The sequence below is a fragment of the Scleropages formosus genome, chromosome 6, assembly GCF_900964775.1.
Source record: "Scleropages formosus chromosome 6, fSclFor1.1, whole genome shotgun sequence".
Lineage (NCBI taxonomy): Eukaryota > Metazoa > Chordata > Actinopteri > Osteoglossiformes > Osteoglossidae > Scleropages > Scleropages formosus.
Window position 1 is genome coordinate 9241625 of NC_041811.1, and position 18772 is coordinate 9260396.

Here is an 18772-nt window from a genome sequence, read left to right on the forward strand (position 1 = left end):
TGCTCAAGGGTATTACAGCTGGAGGCGAGATTTCAACCTGCAACCTTTGAGTTCGAAGGCAGCAGTTCTAACCATTATGTTACCAGCTTGCTCAATTCTAAAAACAAATTTACTTTGCAATTTTTAAAAATAAGAATGTGACCATTTCAGTGGCTGCCTGACCATTATAATAAAAACAGGTTGCCCATCTCTTCTTTACAGTTCATGTCTCATGTGATCCATATCAGTTTTCCACCATACTCTGCGTTCGATATCGACATACAGTCCTGGCCGTGGTCTTCCAGAATCACACACACCACCTCACATTATTTTGGGTCCTGTGGCTCAGCCCGTGTCAAAGCCACACATAGGGTAACTAACACGTTTTACCACGCTGGCTCCTTTTCCACTGCATCAAACAAAAAAAACACAGGAAAAGCACAAAAAGTGGAACTTAATAGAGGAACGTGTACACTTGTGCTGCAAAGTATAATACATTTGTGAAGGTGTGGATGAACAGAAAAAAGGAGAGCGCGCATCATGTGGTGGACTGCACACTTGCATCTCAGCCTCTGAGCCGTGCTAGTAAATGCCAGTAGGTACCGCGAATACCACGATAAAAGAACAGGTGGAAGAACCTCATTAGCGGTTTAGCTTGATCAACCCCTCCGACAGGCAGATCAACATGACCAAGTTCATGTGTTCGCTCACATTTATATCTTTTAAGTCAGTCATGTCCAAAGTGCTACTTGTGTCTGTCCTTTTCATTGGCCAGTAGGAAAGGGGAGAGGGGGACAGAATCAGCAGATTCTCTATGCGTTTGACCTCTCTCCTTGTAATTTTCAAATGCTCAAGGAAGGGGGGGGGGGGGACATGTTCAGGAAAGAATCACGACTGGTGCAGGTGATGGGAATGTAAGGCATCGGGGCCAACACAGGGAGTGTCCCTCCTTGCTCTGCCTACATGGTGACGGTCTCATGTGATCCAGGCTCCCTGCGTGTGGCCGCATGCTGTGGCACCGGCAAGGAGGAATCCTGGCAAAGCAGGGGAGGCATCATCTTGTTGGAGGAAGGCCCCTGGAGCGCTCCATCAGGTGTAAAGAGAGAGGGGAGGGGGGAGTAGGGAGTGTCCCTTCACATTCCAAGGCGGCGGCGGGGGGACCTTGCTTTAGAGCATCTTCTTCAAGGATGTCTGTCTGGTAAGCCCAACACATGGCTTGAACTGTTCTCGATCATCTCATCAAAACTCCGGGGCTCTGGTGACCCAGAATCCTTTGCTTCTGCTCCATCACCTGGATCATGTTCACCAAAGAGGCTCCACTACCTCATACCTCTTAGTTACCCCACCTTGGGTGAGCTCTGTTAAGTAAGGCCGGGTTCCGGCTCAGGCCCACAATCAGGGACACTTTAAGCACAAGTTTCAGTGATGGATGCGGAAGGCCGGCTTTGGTAGCGACAGAAGTGATGAAAGGAAAAAAAACGCAGTTCTGCATCCGATTTAAGGCATCACAGATGCAATTATCCAAGCTACGCGTTTGTGAACTGTCTTCTCTGCCCCTGCACGAGGCTTCATAGGACAAACGGGACAAGATAGGTGGGAGAAAACGGGACAAAAAAAAAAAAAAAAAAAAAAAAAAGGGGGGGGGGGGAAATGAGCTAAAGTCCCCTTTTCAAAAAATTTTTTTTTTAAAAAAAAAGAGGCTGATGCAGTGTCCCATTTGTCCAGTAGGGGGCTGTAGGGCTCCTTGAGGGAGACAGACAACAGTGGTGTCTCACACCCTGCCTTGTGGTCTACCTCCTGCCGCTGAAGCTGGAGTTCTCACTGCTACAGCTCTCCTCGTAGCTGGGTGGGGGCTCTGAAAGAGAGAGGTGGCGTCACACTGGGTCCTCACACATCAAGCACGAGCAGCTGCCCTACAGGATGGCACCGACTGCTGCAGCCAACCGCCTCCCGCAGCACATAGACTAAACCGGCCTCAACACTCGGGGCTCCGCACACATCCACGCACACGGTTCGATCAAACGAAACATCACAGACACTGACGTCATATTCATATCTTCATCATAGACATGTATGGACACTGATATTGGTACTGTGTGAAAACGGGCGGTGGTGTGGTAGTGTCCCGCAATCTAAAGACGTGTTTCAGGAGGACTGGTGACCTTAAATTGTCTGTAGCGTGCGAATGTGTCACTAAATGAGTGTGAGAGATTGCTCTGCTACGGACTGCTCCAGGGTCCTGTCCAGGGTGTACCCTGCCTCACACCCTCTGCCTTACAGGATAGGTCAGACCACCGCGACCCTGCACTGGACAAGCTGTTATTCATAATGGACGACTGCATGAATGATGACTGTGTGAAAACACCGGCGCTGGCTGATGGACCGTGTCTGTTCATACATCTACTGTGGAGCGCTCGCTCAGGGCACTGGTGCCCATTTCAACAGCCCGCACGACGCCGAGGATGGATGCTCACCGTGCGGGTACCCGGAGCTGCTGTACTCGGGCGGCAAAATGAGCGGACAGGAAGTGGGCACCGGGTTAGCGCTGCCTTCCACAAAGAACGGGATGGTAGCCCCCGTGGAGACGCAGAACAGGGGCCCCGAGGAGTCCGTCTCGTCCGAACGCCGCTGGTTCTGGGAGAAGGTGAGGCCTGGGGCGTAGCTGAATGCGCTGGGGGACACAGAGGGCTGGCGGCCAGAGGCGTCCTGCTGAGAGTGGCTCTTGGTGGGGATCTCCTCGCTGACCAGTCCCCCGGCACCCACCTCCTCCTCCAGCTCATCCTCTGCCGGTGGGGCGCTGGGCGTCAATCCCCCGGGGCTCGACGTGGGGCCCAGGTGCGAGGCAGGGCGGGGCGGGAGGCGAGGGGCTGGGGTCGGAGGCACCGGTCGCGACGGGGTTACGTTGACGGCGATGTTTCCGATGTAGATGGGTAGAGTCACCACGACATCGGGGGACTTCAGCGAGACCTGTGGGATAGCAGGTGGTGCAGTGCTTAGAGATGTCAACTTGCACTTAAACTTTGGAGGTTAACATGAGAGGGGGGGATTTCCTCCCTATTGCCACTTTTTCCAAAATCATTTTCCATAGCTTTGCACGCGAGCCCTATGCTTTCAGGTATGTATTGCATTTATTGATGTCACTTCCTCTTCAATATACAGTCATGTGACTGATACAGTGGCACACTTCCTGTCGGCCATTTTGTTGCTACTGTACGCAAAATGGAAAGAAAGGTTTCTGCTGTAGAAACTGCAAAACTCATACAGACTGGACAGATAACGATGTCGGTGACGTTTCGGGTGTTGAACTTCATGATATTAGCCCTGTGCCATTTATGAATAGATGACTATGAGGACAAGGAAGAAAAGGGAAGGAGTACCCAGTGCTGCTGGTTAAAACTAAGAAGGGAAAGATCAGGATGAACTAGATTGTGTTTTTCTTTTGTGGAAACATGGTAAAAGTAAATGGAACACCACAGAACCACAGACACAAGATAAAAATTCAGTAGCTCACATTGTCTGAAAACCTGCTGGCCACACTACTGGAGAAAACCAACATGACTAATGAGGATCCAGAGCTAATAAAACTGATGCTCACCGTTGTGCATTTATATTTGTTCGCTATTTGTTCAATAGAAACACTGTATCTTGCCTCTGCACCTCTAAAACTTTGAGGGGTGAAAAATTCAACCCATCTAATTTAGTAAATTTAATCTTAGGGGGTTAGCGTCCAAGGGTTATAAGGACACAACTTCGACTCTCACCTCCAGCTGCAGTACCCCAATCAAAGGTATTTACCCTGAACTGTTTCAGTAAAAACTACCCAGCTGTATAAATGGGTAAATAATTCTATGTAGCTTAGTGTATAAACCTAACGTTGCAAGTCACCTTGGAGAAGAGTCATCTACATGGATAAATAATAACGACAGTTACTGGAAAGGAGAAAAAAAGATGGACTCAAAGCTGTACTCTTTCTATATGGAATCCATCATTCCATATAGACATTTTGTCCACGGTTCTGGACAAAATAAGTGTAACCTTAACAAGAAAATGTGTGACATATTCACTTTGCCCTTTGTCCTCAGTGACAGAGTAAATGTGTACTGGGCCTCGGAAGTCAACCCTGAAGGGTGCAAAAGTTAAACTGCTATAAAACTTTCCAGGCTGCTGACTGGCTGCTGACAGACCTGGATGAAGTAGTCGATCTCGATGAGGCTGCACCCTGCAAGGCCTGACTGCGGCAGCGGTGGCACAATTATCTCCTCCTTCCACTCGGCATGCTTGCCTGCCTTCACGCCCGCCCCCTCCACCTCGGCGATTGTCCGCAGGTCGTAGATTGCCCGCTTGGTCTTGTAGGTGACCTTCTGCTCGGGTGACACGTGGAGGGACATGTCAATTCGGGACACTGCTCAAAACACTGCTGTACACAATCCTGTTACTGCACCATGACCGTGTAGAATCCAGCATTCATCACCAACCGCTCATCGTGTGATGCTGAAAGGGCTCGACAAGGTTGCACATTAAAGTCAGAGGGGAGGTCCTGATATTGTACCATTTAGACCACTTAAACAGGGTAAAGTCCTGGGCGGCTTCACCGGAATCCCAGCTATCCAGTGCTGGATTTCTCACCTGGCATTGTAGGCATTGTGCCTAGAGTCTACAAAGGAGTGAACATTTCAAAAGCAGAAAAAATAAGGAACGATATGGACAAAATATGGAAAAAGACAGAGGCAGAAATTTCATAGAACAAAAGCTTCCAAATTGCATTTTAAAAACATAGTTCCAGAATTTTTAGGCATTTCTTGAGAAACTTTCTTTAGCTTCTCAATCATTCATGAGCTTTGGTATGGGAATAGTTTAAAGATGTACGTCGGAGATGTGCGTCACTTTGGACAAATGCGTCTGCTAAATGTATAAATGTGAATGCATTATGCCAATCGATGTAATTCATATTATGTTTACCCCACTTCTTGCGTACCTCTGAGAGAAAGTGCCCAGGGCCTCTGAGCACCAGAATCTGGCCCTACAGCCGTCCAACATGACTGAATTGCAAAATGTAAATTAGTCTTGGATAGACTACTTGGGCAGGGCAGCCAGGGTTAGGGTCATCACATTGCAGGTCTGAATCCCCTTTCCAGGCGTAGTTCCATTGAGCAAGGTACTTACCCTGAACTGACGCAGAAAAATTTACACGGCTGTGTAAATGGGTAAATCTTTATAAGTAGTTCACATTCAGAAATTTGGAGAAAAGCATCAGCTATGTGAATTAATAATAATGAGCACTGCACATATACTGTGTGAAGTGCCTGGATGAATTTCTTTGGCCTCTTCCTGAGATCTGAATTAATCAAGAACCAGTTGAAATATTTAACCACAAAAAAATTACATTATTATAATGACAGGTAAACAAAGAAATGCATCCATCTAATTTCAATACCAGCTTGTCATCGGCAAGGTCACGGTTAACTGGAACCTATCCTGGAAGCAATGGGTACAAGGCTAAGAGAGGTAAACCTTGGATGGGATGAAATCAAAGAAATCTGTACACTACATATATACACCAGGCAGCTTTACACCTGGTGCCCAGTTAGGGTGTTATACTCCTGCAGACACTCTGGAGGACTAGGGAGGCTCGGACCATAAACGCAAGCCATGATTCTTAACCTGGGTCTGTGCGCTCTTTGCATCAGCAGCATTAACCCAGCACTAAGGCATTATGGAGGGAAAAAAAGACTGCATTGTAGGATGATTGCCAGAAGCTATTAGGGCTGATCACTCTAAGGTCAGACCTGCTAGATTGTCCCCCTGTCCTTTCCACATGAAGATAAATATCCCTTTCCATCGCCACACTCGTAGCTGCGGGGTGCCTCCCTCTGTCACATGGGGGACTCAGGGGTGGTTGATTTCACAGGAAGGCATGCGGAGCGACTCATCTATCCACATCACTTATCTCCAGCATGCTGCCCAGGCTCAGAGCAGCTCCACACAGGCATGGCCAGGTCACACAATCTACTTGGGGACAGGAGTCACTGTCACTGGCCCCCACCCTCACAGACCCTCCACCTTACGATGAGCCCATGTTTCCATCCTTCTCTCAGGCTGGTTTCAGCACTCCTGCCATTGTCATGGTAACAGCCAGGCTATGTCAGATGTCATGTGGAGAGGCTCTACCTGGATGAGACTGGCCAGGACGCAGCCAGTGTCTTTGCTGGACTTGTTGTGTATTTCTGTGGCCAGTTTGATAACCTGGCCAGGGGTGTAGCCCCGCAGATCACTCCTGGCCTTCAGCATCAGCGTCCCCGACTTCACCAGGTGATAACTGAATTTCTTCGTAGTCACGGCTGAGCTGGGTTTCTGGATCAAGACAAGCAGACAGAGAGATAGATAGACACACACACACAGAGGGGGATAATTAAATACAGGAAGCCCTGCAATAACATGAATTCGGACATAACACAATTGGCAATTGACTTCCATCCTCCACAAGTTTTTTTAAGTATTATTAGTATTCTTATTCTATTAGTATTAGTGCAGGTATCAATCAATATATGAAATTCATATTTTCGTGAAAGTGGTGTAGATATCGAAATTTCGGATAGGCTACCAAAAGCCTATTTCCCATTATTTTTAATGGGGAAAAATAATAATGCATCCAAAAACCCATGATTTCAGCACATGAAACATTTACTGCTCCAAGGTATTTCCCACTTTTATTTTTAAATCGATCAAATCTCTGCAGAATGGACAATAAACCAAGCAGAGATCAACTGAGCATGTTGTGTTTATTGTGAACAACCGTCTAAAACTGCACACTATGCATAGCCAAAACTTTTCTATTTTCTCTGCCATCTCTGAGATCTTTCAGTTTAATTAAAAAACATACCCAATATGGCCAGAGAACACTCCTGTGGAATTTCATATACGTCCCGTAACGCAACATTCTCCTAAAGCAACGCTCACATTCCTAACACACGAACAGACAGATGTAGACGAAGATATGCCAGCTATAGTGCGTTACTGTACTTCTGCTTCACGCACACGATATGGGACTATTTTTTTTTTTTTGAGGCACGCTTCTGATACATTTCATGATGCTGATTCTTTTTTTGTTGTGTAAATTGAAAATTAGGAATCAAAACCCAAGAGCTGTTACACCGAAATTTCGGGTAGAGAGACATCATAAGTCAAGGGATGCTCATATGACATTTGTGTCGTACATGTTTTATTTTTAATATAATTACAAATAACTTCATATGTGTCTAATAAATCAAATTTTTTCTCCTTTTCGCCACACAGACCAAGTAATGTTTTCCTGTTAACCTTGTAATAATGCTGCACAGCATTTCACGTGACAATTTCTTAGACCCCACTTACCACCTTATGGCAGGGTTTCACTGTACACAGAGAAAAATAAATTTACTAGCTTACAATTTCTCAGATGGACATATTTTACAGGAGCAAATGAGGTGAAATCAAGGGTACATTACGCTGTCAATCCTGGAACTGGCTGCCATCAGGCTGCAGCAATAGGTACTCACTGTCCTCTCAAACACCAACTGCTCTTCCGTCACACGTGTGTGTGTGAGAGAGAGAGAGCGAGAGAGACAAATCCTGCAGCGTTACAGCCTCTCGGAGGAAATGGGAGTCGTGTGCTGTAGCCCGCACTTCAGACGTACCTAACAGTTTATAGGTTCTACTTCAACAAAAATAGCTGCGTTGAGTGGAAACGCGAGCGCTGAGATGTCAGAGGCACTCAGTCTTTTCATCAAAACCTCTGCACAACCAAACCTTTCACGCCAAATTTATGAGGGCAGCTTTCCTGAGAGATGACACGAGAGACATTAGACTTTGTTTCGGTACCAAAGCATCCAAAGCAAAGGAGGGTATTAGACTGAAGGTGGGAGAAGACATTAAACGACGGGGTTCTTCACTCATAACGAAAGGATGTCAAGGCTGGGGATGAGAGATGGGGCTCGTACCTCGATGTCAGGCACTTCGTTGAGATTGAGAAGGTTGAGCAGATAGAAGTTCTTGTGGGCCTTGTAGTCCTTGGAGAAGCGGGGCGTGTCTATGACAGCTCGCATTCGGTACTCGATCTTCCCAAACGGTCCCTCAAAGGAGGTTGGAGTGGAGGCTGCGGTGGGGAAAGGAGAACAATCAACCAGTTGAAAGGTTATTCCTACCTATGACCACAGTCATCCAATCAGTTGATCCATCTATCCATAATCATTTGTGGTGGTCCAGAGTCTAGTGCGGAAGCACAGAGTGTGAGGCAGGGTACATCCTGGACAGGAAACCGGACCACTGGAGGGCAACCGCACACACTCATTCATACACACAGACATACATGCACACACTAAGGGCAGTTCAGAGTCACCAATTCACCCGATACGCTCCTTTGGACTGTGGCGGCAAACCCACGCAAACACGGGGAGAGCACGCCAACTCCACACAGACCGAGTGGGGATCGAACCCACGTCCTCTCGCACCCTCGCTAGTTAAGGCATTGCCGATACACGTACGTACTCAAACTCGTTGAGCGTTATTGCCTTGTGACAAGCGACATGGACGTTCGCTGGATTTTACCGAATAAATGGCGTATGAAGTGCAGGGGGAGTTTGGAGACCCTGCTGACTGAAGAACTGCTCACTGTTGCTTTATTAAATGTTCTTCCACGGTGCTTCAAGGACACAGCGAAACAAGAATGTGGACAGTGGCTTAACCATTTCTCTCCGTTGGTTGAGTGCAGGGTTCGAGTTGCCTGCCCCACTTGTGTGCTTCTGAGGGACATCGCTGCCAACCCCAAGGGGCCAAGGCAGCGGTGCAGTCGAGCCAGACGGGTTAGAGACTGACGGCTTGTCGCCAGCATCCACGGTCAGCCAACGGTTGGGATGTCTCAAGACCACCCGTGTAGAACAAACAGGATTCCCTGGTGCGTATGTGTGTGCGTGAGCAAGAGATGGGGGCAGACGACCATACCGCAGGCGAGCCGTTACTGTGAAGTATCTTTCTATAAACGTATTTACAGCTTCGGGAACTTTATGCGTTAAAATTTAAATACTAGGAGTGGTTTTACCACAGCAGACCCTCCTCCCGATCTCCATACCGCGCTCATCCCACCAAGTCGTGAACGTGATGGTACCCGTGACCCTATGAAGCGGTGCCGGCACGTGTCGCTTGACAGCTAGTCAGTGACGCATAGTTGAGACCAGATAGTGGCGTGGGGTTCGAGACGAATCGGTGCAACCATCTTACCTGGAATGAGGAACTGGAAGGAAAAGCTGTGTGTACCCTGGGGCAGCGTGCCTGAAAGACACACGGACAGACGTTGAGCCCTGCATCCTTCACACTCCTCCACTGCTCACACACAACAAAGGGCAGCAGGTGGCGCAGCGGTTAAGGGCCCTGCGCTGTTCCAGTCCCAGGAGTCACCACGTTCCGGAAACACTTATACCTGAGCTGTTCCAGTGAAATACATTGCAATGGGTAAAATAAAGAAAAAAAAAAATGCACAATCATGAAAAGTACAAGTAGCCAAACAATTATGTGTTTGATTTTTTTTTTCTTTTTTAAAAACACATGGAACTGTGAAGGGAGAACAGTATTCAGTCTCATACGGTGTTTTGCTGCTGTAATAATACAGCAGAACAGTGGAGCGCGCCTCGGTCAGAAAACACGTAAGAGAAAATCCCCCCCGCCCCGGCTCCAAGGGTTCGACCGCATTCTTTCCGCCGTATCGGAACGTCGGGGCCGCGCGATGACGTCACCGGCTCCATATCAGCACCCTTTGATAACCAACACCGGGAGACGCCTAAAGGGCGGCTATAAACGCCAAGGAGGCTTTCGCAACACTCCGCTCCTCAGGGACGTTCCCAACTGGTTCACGGGTAGCGACCCACCGCTGGCGCACGTGACGGTCAGCTTTCCCAGAATGCCCTATGCTCCAAACAGTATGACAATCAGTGACTCTTTGTTAGCACCCGACCAATTAACCTAGTGCAATAACTCCCGTTAGTATTGACTACTGACCATGTGAACACCACTGGGATCACACAAAAGGTGTGTGTGTGTTTGCTTGCGTGCAACCATCTGATCTTTACATAGAAAATGAGATAAAAGGAGAAATATGACATTTCCGTTGTCGGGGCCTCTTCCTGGAGAGCCCGCTTTATCACACCTGTGCCGATAACAGCTTCCAGCTCAGCATCATCACGTGAATCATGTTTTTCATGGCATCTTGCACAGCTGTGGGGCAGCAGGATCTGTTGCTTACACTACTGCTGTGTTGTTCTTTGTGTCCTCTGGTGCGTGTGTGTGTGTGTGTGTGTGTGTGTGTGTGTGTGTGTGTGTGTGTGTGTGTGTGTGTGTGTGTGTGTGTGTGTGCGCGCGCCAGCTGTCCTGGAGAACCAGGGCATTGAGTTCATGTCCACTGATCATTCAGCTGGGAATCCCAATCTAGGAGCCACAGGACATGAATCTGGGCAGCAGGGGCTGTTGGGGCTAACACCACCACCATGAACTCAAAGGGCCCAGATTTGAATCCCATATTTATGATAGAGGCATATATGTGTGTGTACACATATATATAATGATATAGCCACTTACTCTGAATTGATACGGTTAAATCTACCCAGCGGTCACTGTAAGTAGCTTTACAGCGCAAGTTGCTTCGAAGAAAAGTATAAGCTAATTGAAGAAATGTGTGTGAATAAAGCAGCAGTGGGATTCAAACCGCAGCCCTTCAAAAGGGAAGTCGAGAGCTGTAACCACTACGCCACCTGCTGGCACGAGTAAATGTTGGTCATTTAAAAATATAACGTATTTGCAGACTAATTTTATGAGAAAGGAGGTCATTAGTTCTTAGTGAACTACATGGATTAAAGTCTGTTCAAACATCCACACAGAGCAATGGTCTCAATAATTATGTTATGAATGAATGAATGAATGAATGAATGAATGAATCTTAATCCCAGAGGGAAATTCACTTTGGCTGCAGCGACACACACACTGACCGATGACAGCTGTCAGTACGTGAAGTCTTTGTAACCGACCTGCGAATCGAGCGGAGGGGACACGAACGCTGTCCATTTCAATAAAACGGAAGACTCGGCTCCCGACTCCTTCTGGAAATCGGCCGTCTGGTTCAATCCATGCCGATGGCGGCAGAGACTCATTTGCGTTCCTTCCGTTCCCAGCACTGCGCCGGGAATCATTCTCGCCACATACCAGGGCAGGGTACCAGGTAGCGCTGCGCAAACTGCTCATGGTAGTAAGTAGAGCAGATGGCGCAGTGGTTAGAGCTACTGCATAGGGTTCCGAAGGTCGGAGGTTCAAATCTCACTTACTGTCGCAGTGCCATTGAACAAGGTGCTTGCTTGAATTGATGCAGTGAAAACTACCCAGCTGCATAAATGGACAAATGGCTGTAAACAACCCAACTTTGTCAGTCATTTTTGAAGAAAGCGTCAGATAAAAAAACAAATAGAAAAATGAAACGATAGAATCATTCTAAAGCCATACAAGTTCATCCACCCATCCATCAGTGACTGCTCGCCCGGTTCAGGGTTACGGTGGTTCGGAGCCTATTCCAGGACCAGGAGAGGCGAGGCAGGGTACGCCGTGGATGGGGGCTGTGGTCCATCCACCCCCACACACACAGACACTAAGAGCGATTTAGAGCCTTCAGCTCATCTGAAGGAGGAGGGCGCGGTGGCGCAGCGGGTTTGGCTGGGTCCCGCTCTCTGATGGGTCTGGGGTTCGAGTCTCGCTTGGGGTGCCTTGTGACAGACCGGCGTCCCGTCCTGGGTGTGCCCCCTCCCGTCTGGCCTTACGCCCCGTGTTAGGCTCCAGTTTGCCGCGGCTTCAGCAAGTGTGTGTGTGAGTGAGTGCTCATCTGAAACACATGGAAGGAAAGCCCCGCTAACACAGGAAGAACAGACAAACTGCACTGACTGAGCCAGATTTGAACCCACACCCCAGGGGATGTGAGGCACCACTGCTGCCTGCTGTGCTACCACATCACCCTATCAACTTTTTAAAAGCGTGCAGCAACACGATGCGAAAGCAAGAAATATCAGTCAGAAGGCATCCAGGAGAAGGTTCTCCACAAGGGTGCTGCTCCTGTCGCTGCTGTGACTTCTGTTCTGAAGACGGTGAGCGGGATGCGTCTCGGCAGCCACAGGGCACAGAAACCTTCGGCGAAGCGGAACCGTCAGAAAGACGCGGAGCGGATGCTTCTCTGAACCAGCGCTCCAGAAAGGACAAGAGGAACCCAGAATCCGATCGCAACCCTTCTCACAATCTCATGTTAAAGCAGGTCACAACCCTGCTTACGGTGGAGCACAATGCAGTACATGTATTCATTTAGCTGACACTTTCCTCCAAATCGACTTACACTGTTAAGGTATCTAGAAATATTTACCCGTTTATACAGCTGGGTAATTTAGAGTAAGTACCTTAATCAAGGGTACTACAGCTGGAGGCGGGATTCGAACCCGTGACCTTTGGGTCCAAAGGAAACGGCTCTAACTGCTACACTCCCAGTTGCCCCCACCTCAAGATTTCCATTACGCCACCTGCTGGGGCTTTGAGGAACCATGACTGAAGCAGCCTTCATTCCGTATCTTTCCTTCCACAAACATAGCATGCGGGCAGCACACGCACGGGTGTGTAACGACACACAACCAGAAGGTTGTTGGTTCAATCCCTTCCAAGAGAAGCCCTTAAAGTAGTAACGTAGAGTACTACGAATAGGTACAAACTGGCAATAACTTCAGCTGATCGTGCAACGGACGGAATTAGGAAGTTGCGGGTTCAAATCTCACCTACTGTTGTAGTACCCTTGAGCAAGGTACAAACTGATAAAAATTATTGATATAAATGACCCAACTGTATAAATGGGTGAGTCACTGTCAGAAGCTTAGCTTTGTAAGTTGCTTTGAAGAAACGTGTCAGCAAGAGAAATGCATGTAAATCTCTTCGGAAAATGCGGCAATGAAACAAAAGACTGAGGAGGAGGAAATGGAAGTGATGACTAAACGCACCACGCGCACAGGTCGCTTTAAATGAAGTGGCATCGTCTGCCGGAACACTTTGTAAATTCCCGCTTTACCGCATCTCGGCGCGGAAACGGGCCCGGTAATGACCCGTGACCACAGCCAGCGTCACGTCCCTGACATGTCGGTCTTGCCAGCGTCCACAGCAAGAACAGAAACTGCAATAAAGTGAGCTGTGAGCGCTCTCTCTCTCTCTCTCTCTCTCTCTCTCTCTCTCTCTCTCTCTCTCTCTCTCTCTCTCTCTCTCTCTCTCTCTCTCTCTCTCTCTCTCTCTCTCTCTCTCTCTCTCTCAAAGCCAAGACATGCATAGAGAGGAAGCAGTAATGCACAGGGTTGATTATTCCTGGTCCCTCAGGTGTGTGTGTGTGTGTGTGTGTGTGTGTGTGTGTGTGTACAGGGGCCTCGTCTTTTTGAGTTCTGATTGTTCTCAGTGCGTGTAGGGTTGTATATGGACAGAGCACCTGTTCTGATCATGTCCACTCGTTCATAATAAGTGCCCGCTGTTCCGGTGCAAAAGATCCATTCCACATTTCCCTGACAGAAAAAAAAAAAATATTTTCTAGCGACACAAAAAAAAATTGCAATGGTGTGTACTGTTGATAAGATACTTATTCTGACCAAAATTAAATAGAAATTAAAGTAATTCAATTTCCTGCTGTCTTTAAATAGACTGATGTATTTTACAAGGAACTCTCCCTATTATTACATTAAACAAGCCATCATTAATCTCACACACACACAGTCTGAAGCCGCTTGTCCTAAGCGGGGTTGCGGCGAACTGGAGCCTAACCCGGCAGCACAGGGCGCAAGGCTGGAGGGGGAGGGGGACACACCCAGGATGGGACGCCAGTCCATCACAAGACACCCCAAGCAGGACTCGAACCCCAGACTCATCTGAGAGCGGGACCCGGCCAAACCCGCTGTGCCACCGCGCCCCCTCGTCATTAATTAACTCATATTTATTTAGAAGGCCCTTTTCTCCAAACTTTGCTACAATGCGTAGCTCCTCCTTACAGCGATTTACCCAAATCGGTAATATATACCGTGTCCTGGATTCAAACCCAGGTCCTTGAAGTCCAAGAGAGCAGCTCTAATGACTCCGCTACCTTCTGCCCACACTGTCATCACTGGCATTAAGGTGGCTCCTGAATGGAAGATTCATGATGTTGTTGGATGTTGGACGGATGATGAATTCCATTATGTTGTTGGTTTAAATCCCTGAATACGCAGTACTCTTGTGCCGTTACCACAAGCTACAAGAGTCATTTTGAATAAAGGCAAATTTGGAAGAAATGCACCGGTAAAGTACATCCAAAAGACCTTTGAAAGCGGCCTCTTCAATTGAAGATGATGAGGTATTTCTCTGACCTCCAGTTCAACCTCTCGAAGACCATGACATGACCACGTTCCCTGTACCAGGGACAGGAGGTCAGCGCGATCAGCCTGCCCCTCGCACCCGGATCAGAGACTGCCGCATTCCGTTTCCTCTACGTTCCCGAGTCGCCGCCCCACCTCGCTTCTCTGCGCACCCTTCACCAACCAGGAGGAGCAGCGAGAAAAACCGGTTCTGTGACTCGCTGGGATTCTAAGCACGGTTCACGGAGGGAAGCTCGCTCCTGTAACGGAGCGCTGCTGCGTCTTTACCTCCAGCTGCGCAGCGCCTCGAATTCTCGCGAAGAAATCAAGGCCGTGAGTCAAACTTCCGGCTGACGTGACTCCCCGCACAAGACAGACACCTCTTTGGATGAGGAACCCCACTGACTGAGAAAGTTAACCTGAATATTGGTAGTTAAAATCTCAGAGGCCCTGCTATTGTACCCTAGAGAAAGGTACTTAGCCAGATTGGGAGGATGTAAAAAATACCCAGCTTCGTATTTGGGAAAAGCAGCTCCACTAAGTGCTCAACTTATGAGCACAATTCAGACCCAAAGTCTGTTTGTAACTCTTTGCCCCGTCTAGGGTCGTGGTGGTTGAGAACCTATCCCAGTATCACCGGGCACAAGGCTGAGGTGGGTATAGCCTGGATGGGACACCAGTCCGTTACAGAGTAGCCACATACAGTCACCCCTTCACACACCGCTGGCAATTCAGCATCACCAATCCATCTGAACTGTATGTCTTTGGACTGTGGGAGGAAACCAGAGTACCCAGAAGAAATCCACGCAGAAATAGGAAGAACGTGCCAACTCTGCAAACGCCGAGTCGGATTCAGACCTACACCCGAACAGCTCAGGCGTTCCGAGGCAGCGGTGCTACTTGCTGCACCACCATGCTGTCCTGAAAACCACAGTAAAAGCAAAAAAGACAGATGTTAATTAATTCACAGGTTAGGTTCTGTTAAAATAAAACTCGGGTACATCTATACTGAATTAAATATTTGCACTAAGACATTTATTCAGTTTTCATTTCGGAATGAGAACGCAGGCGCCACCGTGGACAGGACAGCCCTCCATCACAGGACTTTTATTACCTTTTATTAGCTAAAAGCATCATGTACAGCATATATCAGCATCTGGTCACTTTCAGCTTACAGTATTACCTTATTATCCGGACAATCAATAATTGTCTATTTTCTGTACGGCTTCTGTCAAAGTCGATACAGCTATAAAAATTAAATAATAATAAAGAAGAATATACTATGACTTTTATTTTAACTTGGATACATTAAAAGCAAAATTAAGTTTAAACGGCTGAAACGGTCCCGTTCAACGCCGACCGCTGACCGACTCATCCTGTACACGAGCGCAACGTGCATCATCTTGTGACCGACCAAAGACGCTCGCGACCACCAGACACAAGGTGTAGACACCGTAAACGCTGTGGATGTGAGGTGAATCAATCCGCCGCCACAGCCATACGCTGTCTGAGGATGTGGAAATGCTGGTTGCGTTTGCTTCGCAAAAAGGCATATTTTCAACGTACAATCGAAAGAAACTATACTTAACAATAAATAAATAAATGCGGCGGCACAGCGAGTAGCGCTGCTGTCTCTCAGCGCCTGCGTGATGCGGGAGGACGCGGGTTCGATCCCCGCTCAGTCTGTGTGGAGTTCGCATGTTCTCCCCGTGTCTACGTGGATTTCCTCCGGGTGCTCTGGTTTCCTCCCACACTCCAAAGACATGCTGTTCGGGTTCACCCATAGTGTGTGAACAACAGAGAGTGTGTTCCACTGATGTATGGATGAGTGACCCAGTGTAAGTAGTGGATCTAGCAGCGTAAGTCACCGCGGTAAATAAGGTGTGTGGGCTGATAACACTACATAGAGTTCATTGGAAGTCGCTTTGGAGAAAAGCTTCTGAAACACATACACACACAGTCTACAACCGCTTGTCCCAAGAGGGGTTGCGGCAAACCAGACCCTAACCTGGAAACACAGGGTGTAGGGCTGGAGAGGGAGGGGACACACCCAGGGTGGGATGCCAGTCCATCGCAAGGCACCCCAAGCAGGACTCGAACCCCAGACCCGCCAAAGAGCGGACAAAGGCCAAACCCGAAGCGTCTGCTAAACAAATGTAAATGTAAATAAAGGGAATGAATAATGATCCTCGTGAACGGCTGTATCCACAATGCCTGTAGGGCTTTCTTAGCTCATAGTGAAAACACATGGCGCAAGCGGTATCAGTTCCGCAGACATTAAGGATGGAGGCTCCACAGCGTAGGTTTTGTGGTTGGACTGCAGGACAATGAAGACGGGAGCAGAGAGTCACTCGAACCGCTTCCTCATGAATCAGCACGGCAGGGAGGCCCATTGGGGGTTGGCAGACAATATGGGCAGTAGTGCTGGCACCATTAAAAAAGAGTAAAGTATCAGCAGATGGGGGACTTATCCCCCCCTCCCTCCCTCACACACACACACACACACACACACACACACACACACTCAAAATAGTGCGCGAGGACTTAAATGGCAGCTCAGTCCACCCGCGTGTGGGTAACCAGCCTCAGCAGGATGAGGGACATCGAGACGACACGTCCGATTTGGGTCACCTGCCGCCCCGCAGGCCCCTCGCCATGGCAACAGCAAGCCTCCGCATCTGAGCCGACATGCTCCACCCAGGGTCGAGATCACGAAGGGGACACAAGCAGGTAAACCTGCTCCTGGATTCGAGCAGGGGGACCACAGCGCTCGTGGAGAACATGGAGCCGATGAGCCCTTTAGCATCTCCCCTTAAGGGGAGGAGCCTAAGGGCCTGTTTTCAGGGACTTAGGTGTCGGGGGGTGGGACACATTAGCCAGCACATCCATCCAGTTTCTTGTGGATCCCACAGCCGCAGCCACCCATGCAAAAGGGTAAGGAGCCAATTTACTCAAACCCCTCCTTCATAAGGTGATTCAAGGTAAATCTTGTTAGTCAGTGCCCCTCCCCCAACCGGAAACATCTCAGGTGACCAATACACATCCTAAAGGCTCTGCAGGGGAAGCGCTCCACGTTCGTTGGTTGCGTTGGTTAGCACTCCCACCCCCCACTCAAAGGTCCCAGGTTCAAGTGCCACTTCCTGCTGTAGCACCCTCGAGCAATACACTGATAGCGTTAAAAACTACCCTGCTGTTTAACTGGGTAAATCACTGGTTAGCAGTGTACGCTGGAGAAAAGCATCAGGGAAATCATTTTTTCGCCTCAGAATGATGAACCATTTAGGAACACGAAGGGGAAACGGAACACTCTGTTATGCGTACGCATAGATGTGTGTGTGCGGTCACGTACCTGTGTTTGTACACGTGCGTGTATATGTGCGTGCGTGCTGCAGAGAGCCCACCTTTGTCCGCCACCGACAGCGTACGGCTGAAGTACTGCTCCTCCACGGCCCAAGACGTGTCGTTCATCTTGTTGGACACTCCGCAGGAGCCCAAGCAGTTCACCTTGATGCCTGTGAGTAAAAAAAGTGACAGTTAGTGACCCAGGTTGCAACCAGTAGGGCAGCAGCTCCCGGCCTTCCACCTCCCCAAGGCCCCTAGCAGGGTTCGAGTCCTGCTTGGGGTGCCTTGCAATGGACTGGCGTCCCATCCTGGGTGCATCCTCTCCCCTTCCAGCCTTGCGCCCTGTGTTGCCGGGTTAGGCTCTGGTTCCCCGCAACCCCACTCAGGACAAGCAGTTTCAGACAATGTGTGTGTATGTGTTTTCTCTCCAAAGCGACTTGCACTGTTAAGGTTACAATTATCACAAACTTACAATCATTTACTCATTTATACAGCTGAGTAATTTTACTGGAGCAATTTAGGGTAAATACCTTGCTCAAGAACACTACAGCCGGGGAGATCGAACCTGCGACCTTTGGGTCCAAAGGCAGTATCTTTAACCGCAAGGCTACCCACTGTCCCCATGAGACTTTTCACTACCCCTGGAGAAACCACCTGCCACCGCAAGGGCAAAACTGAAACAAGCACACGTGTTTATTTTGGAAATCCCAACTTGGAAAAAAAACCTATTTGGTCAAACAAATCACAGCTGCATCATTTTTTTTAAAAAAATTCTCTGGTGGCTTTCTGAATATTTCGGGGCGGGGCCAATTTCCAGGAGACTTCCGGAGACTCGGGATGTCTATAGAAATTACTTGTGAATCTCCAAGAAGGAATTATTCAAAGGCATTTTTTTTTTTTTTTTTTTTTTTAATATATATTCGACACCCTTCAGAATCAAAGGGGTCGGAAGCCCCCCCGTGGGAAGTCTGGAGACCCCCCCGAGGCGTCCCGCAGAATCAAAACCCTTCTCGAAGGGTTCGGCGCTCTCTGTTCGTAACAGT

At 48.5% G+C, this 18772-nt stretch overlaps 1 protein-coding gene across 2 annotated transcripts in view; it reads right to left on the reverse strand.

The window, feature by feature from the left end:
• Window positions 1–1626: 1626 nt before the first annotated feature.
• arrdc1b (arrestin domain containing 1b) overlaps window positions 1627–18772 on the reverse strand; it is a 39726-nt gene continuing 22580 nt past the window's right edge. The window contains exons 2-8 of one of the 2 annotated variants that reach the window (XM_018732964.2): window positions 17789–17899; window positions 9232–9282; window positions 7956–8110; window positions 6148–6330; window positions 4164–4340; window positions 2454–2946; window positions 1627–1834 (exon numbers count right to left, since the gene is read on the reverse strand). In XM_018732964.2, the coding sequence (XP_018588480.2) occupies window positions 1770–1834; window positions 2454–2946; window positions 4164–4340; window positions 6148–6330; window positions 7956–8110; window positions 9232–9282; window positions 17789–17899 (1235 nt within the window). In that variant the 3' untranslated portion in view covers window positions 1627–1769. The remainder of the gene's footprint in view (window positions 1835–2453; window positions 2947–4163; window positions 4341–6147; window positions 6331–7955; window positions 8111–9231; window positions 9283–17788; window positions 17900–18772) is intronic. The other variant, XM_029252908.1, reaches the window with a different exon arrangement.